The following is a 16,301-nucleotide window of genomic DNA, read 5'->3' on the forward strand; positions in this document are numbered from 1 at the left end:
CGTAAGATTAGTATGGCTTTAAAGGTTTCTAACTTTGTTGGTTCTGATACATGGATTATTGATTCTGGTGCTTTCGATCATATGACTTATGATAAATCATATTTTACTGAATTGTCTTCCCCACCAGTGTCTTATGTAACCAATGCCAATGGTGAGGCCCTTCCTATGTTAGGGTCAAGATCAGTTCGTATTACTCCCACCTTAGAACTTCATAATGTACTATATGTGTATAACTTGTCTCATCATTTGATATCTATTCCACAGTTGAATACTGAGTCTAAATGCTCTGTAACATTTTATCCTATATATGTATGTGATTTTTCAGGATCTTCTCACCAGGGAGATAATTGGTCGGGTGTATCTGAGGGGCAGATTGTTCCATCTGGATCAGACATACGCAAGGGAGAAACTAGAAGCACAGTCCTGGGCCGCTTTGACTTCGAGTTCTGATAAGCTAAGTGAAATTTGGTTATGGCATCGCTATTTAGGGCATCCCTCTTTTAGTCTTATGAGAAAAAACCATGCCTACTCTGTTTACTGGTGTGGATGAGTTTGTTTTACATTGTGAAACATGTGTTTTGGCCAAGAGTCATTGTTCTACTTATTCTTCTAGTGCTTCTAATAAAAGTGTTATTCCTTTTGAATTGATTCATTCTGATGTTTGGGAACCTTCTAGAGAGCCTACTGTATAGGGTATGAGATAGTTTGTGTTTTTTGTTGATGATTGTACGAGATTGTCATGGGTTGATTTTCTTAAAACCAAAGATGAAGTATTTCCATCTTTTCAAACTTTTCGTACTCTTGTTCAAACACAATACCATAGCCCCATTAAAATCCTTCGTTCTAACAATGGGGGAGAATATGTTAATCATGTCCAAGAGTTTTTCAAAATCCATGGGATTGTTCACCAAACTACATATCCACAAACAACAGAACAAAATGGAGTGTCTAAAAGGAAAAATCGTCATTTACTTGATATGGCTTGTGCCCTTCTCTTTAGTGCTCATATGCCTGGGTATCTTTGAGGCGATGTTGTACATGCTTCCACCCTCCCATCTTATCAATCATCTTCCATCTAGCGTTCTTCAAGGAAAAAAAATCCATTTGAGGTTCTTGCAACTCTTGTCTCCTTACCTTCACTACATAATCTTCTAGCTCATGTCTTTGGTTGTGTTGGTTTTGTCCATATCCCTAAAAATCAGAGGTCTAAGTTGGATGCTAGGGCACTTAAGTGTGTGTTTGTTGGCTACGGAGGCTATCAGAAGGGTACAAGTGCTATCATCCACCTACAAGAAAATACTCTGTTACTATGGATGTTACTTTCTTTGAGGACATGAGCTATTTTTCCTCTTCAGATACAGTTCTTCAGGAGGAGAATTCATATTTTGAAGAGATATATCATGGAGAGGGGGAGGAATCCAAAGGAGGAGGAGAAGTCATGCAGGTAGGAGGTTTTTTAACGGATCTAGTTTAGACCATTAACCCGTCACCTCCAGAAGTAGAAGCTTCAGACATCCAGGCACCAGTTTCAATCACTGAGAATGAAGTTGAAGACACAACTACCCCTCTGGTTATGGCTCTTACCCCTGACCCACAGCTTCCTAGTACTGAAGATCATTCATCTAAGGTTTGTCCGCCCACTTGTACTAACAGTAGTGAGTCTAATGTTGGGTAATATGTGTTACCAAATAGGACTACTAGGGGTCAACTAGCCAAAAGATTTGAACCTACTCTTACTGCCAAATCAAGGTGCCCAATAACCAATTATATGTCCACTAGGAGGTTGTCTAAGTCATATGAATCAACTATCTGCTATATCAGTTCCTAACAAAGTGTAGGATGCATTGGGGGATCCAAAATGGAGGAAGAGATGGAAGCGTTGAAGAAGAACAATACTTGGCAACTTGCGCCTCCACCATAAGGCAAGAAGGCTGTAGGTTGTCATTGGGTGTATACTGTGAAGCATAATATAGATGGATCAGTGAGTATCTACAAAGTACGCCTTGTAGCAAAGGGGTTTACTCAGACGTATGGTATAGACTACGATGAAACATTTGCTCATGTTGCCAAGATGAACACTATTTGGGTTCTGCTCTCGTTTGCTACTAGTTTAAACTGGCCACTCCGACAGTTTGATGTCAAGAATGCATTCCTTCATGGAGAGTTAGTTGAGGAGGTGTACATGAGCCTTCCACCTAGGTATGTAGTTATTTCTCCTAGTGATTTTGTATGCAAATTGAGAAAGTCACTTTATGGTCTCAAATAGTCACCTCGTGCTTGGTTTGGAAGATTTTCACAGTTCATGCGAAAGGTAGGTTACAGACAGAGCAACTCAGACGATACCTTGTTCCTCAAGTATCAACCAAGGAAGGTAACATCTCTAATTATTATGTGGATGACATGGTAATAATTGGCAATAATACTGTTGAGATAGATAGACTACAGAGATAGCTAGCTTCTGAGTTTGAGATGGAGGACTTGGGTGAACTTAAGTACTTCTTAGGAATTGAGGTAGCCAGGGGGAGAGAAGGGATCTACCTGTGCCAAAGGAAGTACGTTCTTGACTTTCTGACAGAGACAAGTTTGTTGGATTGCAGACCTATTGATACTTCTACTGAGCAAAACCATTGTTTAGCTGAGTATCCAGATCAGGTACCTACTGATCAAACTCGCTATCAGAGGTTGGTTGGGCGTTTGATTTATTTGGCTCATACTAGACCAAATATTGCATATGCAGTGAGTGTGGTGAGTCAGTTCATGCATAACCCGAGTGAGAGTCATATGGATGCTGTTATGCGAATTTTGAAGTACTTGAAGTCAGCTCCAGGAAGAAGAGTGTTATTTTCTAAAACCAACAACATTCTTGAGGTTTGTGGCTTCACAGATGCATATTGGGCTGGAAATATTACAGACAAGAGGTCAACATCGGGTTACTTTACATTTGTGGGAGGTAATTTGGTTACATAGAAGAGTAAGAAACAGAAAATTGTGGCACGATCTAGTGCTAAGGCTGAGTATAGAGGTATGGCTCACAGAGTGTGTGAATTGCTGTGGCTGAGAAATCTGTTAGGTGATTTGAGTTTCAAACTCAAAAGTACTATGCAGTTGTATTATGACAACAAGACATCCAATGACATATCACAAAATCTAGTACAACATGATCGTACTAAGCATGTGGAGATTGATCGTCACTTTATAAAGGAGAAGCTAGATGCCAAAATTATTAGCTTTCCTTTCATCCCAACTGAAGAGCAACTTGCAGATATGCTTACCAAATGAGTTTCCAAGAAGGCATTTTATGACTCACTAAGCAAGTTGGGCATGGTTGATGTGTATGCGCCAACTTGAAAGAGAGTGTTAGCGTGAGTCATTGCATAATATTAGGAATGAAATATATTGTAATTATATTGTAGTTAGTGTTAAATAGCAACAAGTGTGGCCCTTGGTCCACCATTGTACCGATACTGTCTCAACTTAACCACCTGTTAGGTGTTGGGTTTTAATTACAAAATGTCTCGGTACAATTGGGTGTGATCCACCCACTTATAAGTTATATTTTATTTGTCACTTTTCCAATGTGGGATCTTTCTTCTCCAACACGCCCCCTCACGTGCAACCTAACTCTAGGTCTGCGTGCGAAATTAATTAACAATCCAATTCCCACATTGGAAATTAGGACACAAGTCTCATATCAAAGACTTGGCCAATATAACAATCTAATGCCCACATTGGACACTTGGTAACAATCAAATCGGAATATTCTGATGGCAATATAAGGAACTCAAATTCCGGCCCATGACAATTGGAGACACAATTGGAGAGAGACCCGCTCTGATACCATGTTAAACAGCAACAAGCGTAACCCGTAGTCCACCATTATATATACTTACCTATTTTTTTTGTGGTAGAGAGTAGAGACGTAAGTCGATTGTATTCTTTTTTTTTTAAGAATGAAGTCGATTGTATTCTAAGATGAATAGATTATCAGAATATTTATTCTCTATATCTCGTCTTATCTGACTCTCCTATCACCAAGAAAATTGAACTTGTTGAGAGTCATTGGTTCAACTATGTATAAACAAGCAATTTAGCCCTCAGAATTATCAAACTCATTTATCACATTGTACAAGGAAAGTGATAAAGCTAGCTGCCTAGCTAGAGGAAATGAATGGTGCAAAAATCAAGTGGGTTTCAAATGTCATATATTGCTTTATATTTTGGTCTACATGTGTAACAACACTATCGAAGAGGACAAAAATGAGTCAGCTTGTGGCCTTGTGATGCCCTCCCACACGAGGGCACAAGCTAGGGCCAAACAAAGGATCTTTTTCTGTCTTTTCATGTCCGGTTGTTTTGTACCTTTGTGTACAAGTTACCTAAACTTTTGTTTGTTTAGTACTGGTCGGCCCTTCTCCTTTTGACCCAGATTGGCATCCTCCTCTTCATTCTTACAGTGGGGAAGTTTACAATTGTGTCATCCTCAGCCACCCAACTGCATATAAATTATAGAACAAAATTTAATATTCCAGCCTCTTGACTCTTGTAAAATATTGTGAGAAGCAGGAAAAGAAGAAAAGAAAAAGGAACAGATTTAAATAACAGCAAGTGATTTTTCTTGGTATTCATGGGAGAAGAGCAATGTTGAAACTAGAAAACTTGGTGCTGTAATTAAGCCTTGATTATTACGATTAATATGGGAAACAAGTACTAGTCTTATGTAGAGAAATCTTGCAAAATTCAAAGCCTAGTGAAGTGGGTGGATAAAAGAACTAGACAAATTGAGGGATAAGAAATCTCTCAGTTCCCTTGGGTATGGGGAATTTGATATATTATGCATAGGAAGAGGTGACCTCAAATTGAGTGACTGAAAATTAATCAATCTGGTGAATCACATGTGCACTAAAACTTGGGAGTTAGGTCTAGGGAACATCATCTGTTCCCTCAGAATTAGGGCACCTGCATTCTGTCTTTTTCTCACACATGGATACCCATGTGAAGCCAATCACATTTTGCTGATAGCAAAGAAGGGTTGGAAGTATCTTTAGTATGTAAAGGTGAATGACAGAAAAAGGCTGAAAATAAATTTCCCATAGATGCAAAAACATCTAAAATTTAGTTAATGGCACTACTCAAGAAGACTAAAAAGGCTGAAAATAAATTTCCCATAGATGCAAAAACATCTAAAATTTAGTTAATGGCACTACTCAAGAAGACTAGAAGAGTGACTCTGATATTTGTATAGGGAAAATTTCACAAACAGTACACCAAGTAAATGTCACTAATAATTCTTATACATAAAGTTCCAAATCAAGCATTTCGGTACATGAAATCTGAAACTCGACCCATTATCAGTACACGACAATAATGACGTCGTTAATTTGAGGGGTAATATGGTCTTTTCATTTATTTATTTTTACTCTAAGCACCCGGCTTTCTTTCTATGGGCACCCAGCTCTCTCTCTCTCTCTCTCTCTCTCTCTCTCTCACACTAAGGGCACCCATCTCTCTTCTTCCCTCCCAATCCCGATCACCTCTGCAATTCCAATCTAATCAATCCACAACTTTTCACCTCTACTGAATCAACAACCACAACTTTTGACCTATGTTGAATCAACAACCATTTTCATAATCCTAATCCCAGTGTTCAACAACAACTACAACAACTCTGGGTTCTCACCGCCTCTTCCGGTCCTCCCCGACCAGAACCCGACTTGCTCCGCCACCAAGCCGCCCAAGACCTCGACTGAATAGATTGTAATCCATCTCGTAGCTCATCATCCAAAACCCCAATTCCAATTGAATCTTTCTTCTTCATCATCAAAACCAATCAATCACACGCATACCCATCTTCTCAGACCCAATTTCTCTCTCCTCACCTTCATCTCAGTGATTCTCTCTCTCTCTCTCTCTCTCTCTCTCTCTCTCTCTCTCTCTCTCTCTCTCTCTCTCTCTCTCTCTCTCTCTCTCTCTCTCTCTCTCTACATCTCAATTTGCTAGAAAGTCCTAAGAGGTTGTGATGAGAGTGCGGGAAGAGAGCACCAAAGCTTTGCTCGAAGAATAAGAGGAGATAATATGTTGGTCATACATGACATAAAACCATAGTGGAATCAGTTTCCGGTGATAGAGAAGGCGAGGTTGAAGGCCAGGCAAGGAGTGAGAACTGTTGGGTTGACAAAGGCAGATGTGGTGGATCCGGAGATGGGCATAGGTATTGTGGTGGTGATCGGTGGTGGGGATGGGGCTGAGATTAGAAGTTAAGTTTCGTGGGTATGGATTTGGAGGGTGGAGGAGATGCGGTCGTCGCCGGGGTCGAGGTTTCTGGGTTTGGCCATGTGGGGGGGGGGGGGGAGAGAGAGAGAGAGAGAGAGAGAGAGAGAGAAAAATGAGCCAGAGTGTGATAGTACTAAATTACCCTTTGACAAATGCATAATGATATTAGAGTTAACGGCGTCATTGACGTCGTGTCTACATAGTGGGTCAGTATCGAGAGTCCATGTACCAAAATGATCGGTTTGAAACATTATGTATACGAATTATTAGTGGCATTTATTTTGTGTACTGTTTGCAAAAGTTTCCCATTTGTATATACCTGAACTGAGTGATAAAGTGGTGTAGGAAGATGGAAGCTTCCAGCCTAGCCAAGTCAAGCCCAGGACAAAGTCTTTGTCCACCTCCAAACGGAGTGAAGTTACAGCTGCTTATGTCTTTGTCCTAAAGATCAGTACCCTCAAATTAATCCATTACTCAAAAATCAAAGAGAAAAAAGTAAGAACAAGTTGAAGATATATAGTACGGTGAACTGGTGATCAATTAATCCTTACTTGCCATCTCCATGGATTGAAGTCATAAGCCCCATCATAGTTATTCTCATCAAGATGAACTGATCTAAAGTATGTGAAGACACACCACCCCTTTGGTATTTGATAGCCTTTTATCTCAACATCTTTCATGGCCTTCCTCATCACCCCATTTATGATGTTTCCCATCCTTAGAGTTTCTGTAATCACCTGAATACAGAATTACAAGTGTAAAGAACAGATTACATAAATAGACTCTGATAAGTTTTTGAAGACTGTTCATTTGAGGTGTGTGTATAAATAATTTACTTACATTATGTGTAAATGGTAAGGATAAGTAATCACTCCAAAACAATGGCTCTCCAAGCTGCTCTTTGAGTGTTTTTAACTCCATGTTCTCCTTCTGAGTTCATCAAGATTTCAATTGTTAAAAGACCACAGCCAATTTGATCATCAAAATTTGGGGTACTAATCAGTATGGAATTGTTTAGTATTTTTCCTCTAGCAGATTAGAACATAAAGTATGATTCTGCATACTATTATTGTCATATGTGCTTCTTAATTTCATCATCATGATGAAGACATATACCATAGTGAGGACAAACGAACCAAAATGGAGCAGCACATATCTTAGAATTCTACTTTCCCCTAGAAACCTATGAGGCTATGACAGCCACAAGTGGAACGTAAATATACTAAAACGACAACGAAAACAAAATTGGCACAGATAAAAGTAGTCAAAGAGTTGGACTTGAATGTCACAAAGTTCCAAAAAGTTCAAAAGTGGGCTGGTTTATTTAGTAGTATTCATGCGGCTGATCAACCCAAATAAGTTTATACTAATGTACCACTAGGATATTTGATTCATGACCATGAATTTGTAATTTCATTTGAAAAGTATCAGTGTGATATTCCTGAATCTGATATATGTAATGCACTGGGAAGATCTATGGTACTTAAGTAAGGCCTAAAAGTTCGAAAATCAACTTTAAGTACTAGTACTTCTGGATGTTCGTGTACCGTTAACTGTTGAAGAGCAGTGGGGGAATCTGAAAGGTATTTGATTGCAAGAGTCATAAGAAGTGGTACTGAATCCTCTCCTGGTATCATCATATCAATCATGTTATCTGCTATAAGATCATCTGTTAATTGATCACTTGTGTCATTGAGCAAAACATCCACCACATCTTGGGAAACATTGGAGATCCCACTCTCCTTTTTAGCTTGTATAATTTTCTGGACTAGCTTGACCATTTTCTTCTTGGCCTGAAATTAGGATGGCAAAAATCATCATTACAACAATGTTATAAATTAGTAAGAAGTTTAACCACAGGCAATGTTATTCACACTCAAATATACAAAATAATAAAATCCAGAATTTGGAGTGCGTAATGACTTTTTGAGAGAGTGAATAAAAACGACCCTGTTGATAGTTTACTTGCCTGTAATGATCTGTAAAGTCTACTTCCAGGAATATTGATGGGTATAGACATGAGGCCAGCAATGAATTCTTGGAACTGTTTCTTTAGAAACTCCATGTCCTCACCAGGATCCAGACTAATCAATGCTTTGACAAGTACTTGAAATGCAATCTGGGGATAAAAAGGACATGAGTCTTGGTAACTTTTGTAAAGGAAGTAAAAACATCATGATTATGAATCTCATTCTGCAGACAATATGATTCAAGCAAAATTACTATGAACCCCCTTGACAACTGGTTAGCTTTCTCATTAGCAAATCATATTCTTCAAATAATTAACCAAAGTATAAGCCACAGATAAAATTCAAACATCAATGATTCCTTTGATCACAAAGAGAGGAAGAGAGAGAAAGAGACTTGTCCAAATTTTAACCCAAGTGTTTAATGGAGCACTTACTTAACCATAAAACTTTTTGAGATAGAAGAGAAGAAGCCATCCTTTAAAAAAAAAAAAAAAAAAAGAATAGAAGAAGCCACATACATACAAGAGAGATGGCATCTTTTGATTTTTCTTCTGTCTATTGAAACTCTTCTCAAAAAGTCAACTTGAACTTGGATGAATGAAACAAATTTCAGACTTTCAAGATAAAATTCTCTCCAGTAGAGCTGGGAAAGAGAGAGATGAGGTACTTACATTTTTGGTTTCATCTTGAATGAAAATGGGAAGGTCATCTCTCCAAGTTGCCATTGATTCTTGGACATACTTCTGCATGTCTCTGGTGATTTGAGCTTTGAGGTGTGGAGACTTAAAGAAAGCTCCTATGAGTCCATGGATTCTTCTTTGCAAGCTTCCATTGATGAGCAATATAGAAGACTTCCCCATCAACTCTGTGAGAGATTTTGGGTAAGATGGAACAAAAGCCTTGGCATCACTTTGCAGAACAAACTTACTCACTTCTGCATCTGTTGAAACAATAGTTGGACTCCCAAATATGTGTGATTTAAACACCTTTCCATACCTAGAAACACTCGAAATAAGCTCAAAAAGTAAAGTAGCTGAAACATGAAGCTGATAATTTAATCATCACTGAAAAATGCTTATTGGGTTTGTTCTTTGCTATGTATACAACAAACCAATAAAGCATATTCATTAGTTCAACCATAAACATGAGTTGCATGCTAATAAAAGAAGCTAACTCAGCTATATGCTCTGCATGAGAAACAGAGAAAGTAAAATTGCTTTTATCAATAATTTGAGAACTTACCTATGGCGACGTTTATTGACGAAGCTCTCGGGGCAATCAGAGTAAGCACAAGACACAAACTCAATGGTTTCGCCGAGAAACGGCCATCCAAGAGTGCCTAATGGAAGTGAGAGTCTTCTGTGTTTTGATGATCTGATATTGAAACAGACTGGGCTAAACCTGAAGTAGTTCCTGGAGAGAATTAGTACTGTGGACAAGAATATGGTAGTACTACAGACTAGTACAATCAGCAACAAAATGTCCATTTTGGAAATGAAGTACGCTCTTTTCTCTATATATAAGCTAGCTTTGCTGCCTTAAATAATATTCCTAATCATGGTTGTGATTGCAGAAGAATGAATGTGCATGTGTACGTGCAACGGTGCACGCGTGTGCTGGAGAGAGAGAGAGAGAGAGAGAGAGAGAGAATGTTTAACAAAGAATAAAATTGTTTTGGGAGATATGCATAATCTAGGCTTTGAACCTATAAGAATTAAGACGGATTTTCTCTGGCAACTATATAAGTTGTTAAAGTTACCTGGAGACTTCTCACACGAGTTGATTTTAGACTTCACCCAGTTAGAAAGTTTATCCAGGCCAGCTTTCTGAGTTGGTCTGACTAATCATAGCAAGTGCTTTGATTTTTTTATTTCTAAGTACATCTATTTCATATTTAGTGATATTAAAAGAAGATATTAAAATGGGGAAAATTCAAACTCAAGACTTGGAATGTAAATGCACTTAAGTTTCAATTTAAGCCACCCAGGCTCGAGGGCTGTGCACCGCCCTTTCACCAAAAAAAAAAAAAGTTCATAACCACTAGAGTTGCAAACTTGTTTAAATCAGAAAGGTCTCACTATGCGAGAAGTCCTATAGAGCTTTGACTCATAATCTATGTCAATCTTAACTCATTTCCTTACCCTCCCTCACTAATTCAAACTAATCCAAGTGCTTTAAGCTGTGGTCAATTTTGATTGAACCACTTGAACATTAATGTTATAGGTTGGCTTACAAGGTGCCAACGCAAGGAGCCAGCAGAAAATATTTTTATCTTTATTTTATTCTACCAGTAGTTTTCTCTGTGATGCACAAGTAGCAGAAAGAACTCAAAATTGTTTCATGACTATCATGATAAGCTTACAATATATGTACATATAGAAATCAAGTAGGAGAGAAGTCCCCACAAGTCCATGATTGATCTTGTAGATTTGAGACAGGCCCCCCTATGCAGAAGGCTCAGCTGGGTGGCCTCGTGCGCTCATGTGAGACTCTTTAGTAACTCCAACCACACTACTCCATCATCATCATCATCATTCTCTCTCTGTGTAAAACTACAAACTAGCTAGGCCAACCTCTCAAGTCCCATTCATTCCCATCCTTCCTCTCATTTTATATGGTAGGGGCCTAGAAGCCACATGTGCTTTGCCCTCGTCTCTTTAACAAAAATAATCTTTCATTAATCATTATATAAATCCCTAGCCTCTTCATGAAAGATGTTGAGTATGCCAGTATAGGCAATGCTGTCTTTTTCTGTAATGACTAAACTGTCTTAAACACAAGAAAGGGTCCTCAAATGTGATGAAAATGAGAGAGTAAAAGCTGATGGACCTCTATTTTTGGTGCAGAACTTATGAACAAACAAGCCATATAACCATGTGACCATAAGGGGAAAAAAATGCTATACGATACTATATTGTTTTTCCAACTCTCTTGCATTTCTTGAGGTGTACATGACTCTTGTTGAAGGATGCATGCATAGAACAGTCGTTTTGTCGGTGTTACTTTTTTCTGCTAACCTTCAAAATTGTTCAATAATAGTTGGATTGTTAAGCATTTTTTGGTATGAACCCATCCTTTTAGGCTTTAGCTTTCTAAATCTCCCTTGACTGTTGCTTAACGATATCAAATTCTAATGATGGCTATTCTCGCCCTTGTTTTCTATGCAGCCTTGCTTTATTTCCCATGTCCAAACTACCTAACTTGTGATTATCTTGCAGATTCAATATTTTAGTAAGGTTTCAATCATCATTCTGTATGTAAACTAATGCATACTTTAGCCACAGACAATCATTTGATCAAATTGTTCTGCTAATAATCCGCTCCCTCATTAATTTTCCACTCTATCTTTCAGAATCTAAGAGGATATTTTAGATATGTTTGTTTATCCTCTAAAGCTTTGCAGTTTAGGGATCTTTTGAAGTATGTTGTATATTCTGCAGTAGTCTACGTGTATGCCTCTAGCAAACAAAATTTGATTGGAGATTGAAAAGTACTGTATTAACTTAATCCTTGATTTACTTGGTTGGGTATAGAAAGGCTTGCATTGTATGGCTACTTTCGTACCATGCACATTTAGTGGTTCCATCTCCTTTTCTGGAAGGTCTTCATACGCATTAGGCGACCTTAAGTTATAAAGACGTTCGCATCCAATGTTTGTAAAGGAAAAAAATAAGAACCAAAAAAGGCCAGAGAAAAATGCTATACTTTTGCTCCAGTGAAAATATTGTATAGCATGAGAGACGAACAAAAATGACAAGGAGAGAGATGGTATTTGTCACCATAGCTGACCTTGTTAGAAAGGAAGGGAGAATTATGCAGTAAGCTTCACTTCAGAAGAAGACTTGCCAAAGTGAAAAAAATAGTTCATTTCCTATACAGTATATGCATACTATAAGTTTGTTTTGTTTACCTTCACCTTTCTATCATAGTGAATTGGTTTCCTAAAATGTTCTTGGCTCATTTTGTTATGGTCGAGTCTCAAATCTGAAAGTCATATTTGTACATTCAAGGTTCAGAAGGAGAACAGTATAGTTGCATATCAGAGGACTTCAATATCACATAGCCAGGTCAATAAGAGTTTCAAACTTTCATCAAATGATAACGACTACTAAACTTGTGCAGACATGATCCATTTTAAGACAATCCCACAAAATGAGTAGAAACAAAGAATGACTTGAGAACCCTTGTTTTGTGGTAGTTTTCCTTTTTGAAAACAAAGCTTTAACAATTAGATTCTTGGAAGAGATTTTGCTCTGATAAACTGTTTCAGAAGGGCTTTCTCCTCATCAATCTGCTTCTTCTCTTCAGGATCCTTTGGTTTAACCTTTCTTTTTTCTTCCAGAATCCACTTGAAAACTTCGCGTTGTTGATCCTCTGAGATTGGTTCTCGCAATTTCACAGGCTCTGTGATGGTTGGCAGGGGTAGGGGTTTCTCAGTAGTAGGAGTTGTTTGGGCAACAGTTGAAACTGCAGTAGTAACTTCTTCCTCCACGTCTATCTCTTTCTTTTTCGTCCGCATGAACAAGTAAGCTGCAAATTAAGTGCACTACATCAAACTAAGAATCAAATTGTCCAGGATGGAGTCCATCACTGATTACTATAATTATGCAAGAAAAAAGCAAATAAGGTATGGCAGCATTCTTCTAAACAAAATCTTAAATATGCTTCTTTTGAACTTGTTCATTAACAACTATGCCAGACACACATCCTGTGTCCATACCTACAAGTGCTGGTGTAATGCAAATTCTATGTACCCACTTAACCCCACTTATAAGAAAACGAGATAACCATCCCTAATTTGTTGCAAACAGGAGCAGAGAATGCAGCAGGTTCAGAATTTTACCAACTGAAACATGAACATACTGGCAAATCACAACGTCTTTGTCATATGGTACAACATATGAAAAGGGGAAAAGAGAAGTTATACTCATCCAATTTATTATAAGTCTACACTCATACTGGTTCCTTTAGATAAAATTCATGATGCAGGTTGTTTTCTTCTACTTTCTTTCCTTGTTTAGTGGGGGAACAGATTGAGAAAGATTCTCCCTAGTATACCTCCACACATATCAATTAATGCAGGAAATAGGAAGCCTGGAAACTTAATTCTTATACATACTCGAAATAAGGATACAAAGAATGATTGATTTGTCAACATAAACATGCTTAACCATAAACAATAAACCCCAAAGGACTAACCTTAAGAAGTAATTATAGATCTTCCCCTTGATCAATCTATGGATGCAACCTCTTTATGGAACCAAGATAGCTTGGTGATTGACAAAGCAGACCTAAGACTAGCTTTACTTGGTAGCCAAGTAGATAGGCATCCAATCCACTTTCAACAACAATTCATTGTTAGATTAGGATTACCGGACTCACATTACACTACTTACTCTGCAAGTAATGTGTTGGGCTTAATTAAACAATGTATTGTCCAAATAATTCTTCCATAACAAACATCAAAGTCGGTTTCAAGCTACTGATATTGAACTGAATACATTCATTTACTCTGTGTACATATTGATACACAAATACACATTTCTGAATACAAAAGGAACAATGGGAAAGCAGCAATCGTGTTTTGATGAGGTATCTTCCTCTCTAAGCTGTCGTCATAATGTTTGTTTGGAATATGTCCCTTAACATCAATACCAGGAACAAATCCCTAACCCCCAAGTTTTAGGGTAATGCACATTCTATATACCCATTTAGATTGTTAGCTCTAGGGTTAAAACAATCATCCCTAACCTGTTGCGAATAAAAGCAGATAAGGAACTGTAACTCAACATTTGTTTGAAGTCAACAGAGATTACGATCTAACAACAAGACCTTCTGTGCTGGTCGAGCAAACAAAGATATTTGGATTCTTTTTTTTCAAATAAACAAAATTTTATTAAACACAACTTACACAAGTAGGACGGTACAAAGTAGGGGTGTCCACTGATGCTTCATCAATAGAACAGCTAAACAAAACATCTCATAAGAAAACTTTGAAAAAGAGGATACAGACAACTAAGAGGCAACAGCCATCCAGTCCAATGAAATAGCATACAAAGAATTATCTCGAACCCAAGAGAAATTGATGCCCAAAGCCAAAGGATGAAGCTGTAATATCTACAAAACTTGAGCATATGTGAAAGTCAGGGATGGCACAGAAAGCCCTCCCTTTTCCAAAACAAAAATAGACATCCAGCACTAACTCAAAATATAACTCCTTGAACTAACCCTTGCAAAATCCCAACATTAGTTCCACAACCTAGTGTATTCTTTTTGGACACAACAATTGATCTGACATATTTATTTGCTGTGACACTTCTCTCATATCTCTTACCACTCCCTTTCAAGTCTGTCCCCTTACACACACACAAATATATATATATATATATATATATATATATATATATATAGAGAGAGAGAGAGAGAGAGAGAGAGAGAGAGAGAGAGAGAGTATTGATGATGAGATCTCTAGCACAACAGTAACAGTACAACCACAAGTATCATATGTACCTTGCAACTTTTAAATTGTTTATATATTTATGTAGCATTTTCCCAATAAGTTCAACATTAATCATCCATCATATAATGATAACTTTTTTCCTATTGAAAATTTGAAGCTTAAGTGGGAAGCTACCACAGTATCAAGTATGGGCATTTTAAACTTCACCCTCCAGAATATTTTCAAAAATAAAAAATTTTGAAGAATTCTTGTAGTGAACTAGAGAAGTTAAACTCCTACTGCAACACAATAACATCATGCCCACTTTGTTCTGTCCACATAAGCAACAATCTAAGTAGACCCTTTAACAGCCCCAGTCCCCTTTGAGCATTAATAACTATACAGGGGGGGAACTGTACAGAGTTTATTATAAAAAATTTAACATCCAAAAGTAACCTATTTATACCAAGTTAAAGATAAACTACGGTACTGAAAACATCTCTTATCATATAGTACAAAATGTGAAAAGGGGAAGAGGTTTAAGAAAAGTCAGATTCGCCTAAGCTATTTGAAGTTTATGCTTATACACCATTTACTTAATACAATCGAGAGGCACTTGCCTACAATGGTAGATATACTCCGTTATAGGGTGAAACATTTTATAGTGGTTTTCTTCTTCATTTACTTTTTCTATTAGATTGAGAAACTGCTTACTACTATAAGTCATTGTAGGAACTAGGAAATACTGCGTAACCAACAATGTCAGTAGAGTAGTTACACATTTTGATTGTAATTAGTGTTTGGTGACCACTTAATACAAGTGAACTGTCTATAATCCCACACATACAGCTCTAAGAAATTGGCCCTATAAAAAAAGAAACTACACCAAAAGATTTAAGCTTTTCCATGCGAAACAATTGGATCATGAGCAACACAGATAATCAAAGCTTATACCAGAAGAAGGAACAAAAACAGCTGTTGAGTAAAATATAGAGAAACATACGTACCTCCGACGCCGAGATTGACAGTCAAGAGCAAAGGCCAGAGAAACTTGTAGCGGCGAGCAAACGACTCTTTGGGGAGCTGCGGCGGCGGAGGCGGTGGTGGTGGAGTGGAGGACTGAGAAGAGGGCATTGTTGATGATGGTGATGAAGCAAAAATCTGTTGATCTTGAAACTGTTTCAGGTGTGCTGTCTCCACCAAAACCCAATTAAACAATGAATAGATGATGGGAATTTAACAAAAAAAAAAAAATTCTGCAATTGAGGTACCTTTCTTGGGTTTGTTGGTGTAGAGCTTCGGACCTTCGCTCATCGTCGCTGCTACTCCTTTGCGTTAACTCCGACTTGGATTTACATTATTTGCTGGTTACTGTAGTCTAGTAACTTTTCTGGGCAATCGGGTTATTACTTATGAACGGGCCGGGTTGGAAACGGTTCCGGTTTTAGTTCATTTCCCGGGTCTATATTCTAAAAAAAATTTAGTCATGTATCAAAGGCCCACCCAAGAGAGTGTCATTCGCAACTTTGTTGCGGATGTTTTTATGTTCTTTTAGCATTGAATAAAAATTTGTAGGACAGTTAATTAGGTCACACGAGTGGGTGAGTTATTTTTCACCAATA

At 37.8% G+C, this 16,301-nt stretch overlaps 2 protein-coding genes across 3 annotated transcripts; both read right to left on the minus strand.

Moving 5' to 3' along the window:
* Positions 1-4,073: 4,073 nt before the first annotated feature.
* Positions 4,074-10,668, minus strand: LOC112187971 (3-epi-6-deoxocathasterone 23-monooxygenase CYP90D1). 2 transcript variants are annotated; one of them, XM_040514029.1, is made up of 9 exons: positions 10,646-10,668; positions 9,483-9,641; positions 8,912-9,236; positions 8,240-8,389; positions 7,818-8,063; positions 7,111-7,200; positions 6,822-7,007; positions 6,590-6,711; positions 4,074-4,492 (listed from the first exon to the last, which is right to left on the minus strand). In XM_040514029.1, exons 1-9 carry the CDS (start codon positions 10,651-10,653, stop codon positions 4,393-4,395), a joined length of 1,386 nt encoding a protein of 461 aa, XP_040369963.1. In that variant the 5' UTR covers positions 10,654-10,668; the 3' UTR covers positions 4,074-4,392. The 2 variants fall into 2 exon arrangements, with proteins under 2 accessions (XP_040369963.1, XP_024182725.1); XM_024326957.2 differs by lacking the exon at positions 10,646-10,668 and having other exon boundaries at positions 9,483-9,931.
* Positions 10,669-12,269: 1,601 nt separating this feature from the next.
* LOC112187972 lies at positions 12,270-16,101 on the minus strand. Its single transcript, XM_024326958.2, has 3 exons — positions 15,951-16,101; positions 15,687-15,869; positions 12,270-12,770 (listed from the first exon to the last, which is right to left on the minus strand). The coding sequence occupies exons 1-3, from the start codon at positions 15,991-15,993 to the stop codon at positions 12,469-12,471; spliced, it is 528 nt and encodes a 175-aa protein (XP_024182726.1). The 5' UTR covers positions 15,994-16,101; the 3' UTR covers positions 12,270-12,468.
* Positions 16,102-16,301: the final 200 nt, after the last annotated feature.

The sequence above is a fragment of the Rosa chinensis genome, chromosome 2 (genome assembly GCF_002994745.2).
Source record: "Rosa chinensis cultivar Old Blush chromosome 2, RchiOBHm-V2, whole genome shotgun sequence".
Lineage (NCBI taxonomy): Eukaryota > Viridiplantae > Streptophyta > Magnoliopsida > Rosales > Rosaceae > Rosa > Rosa chinensis.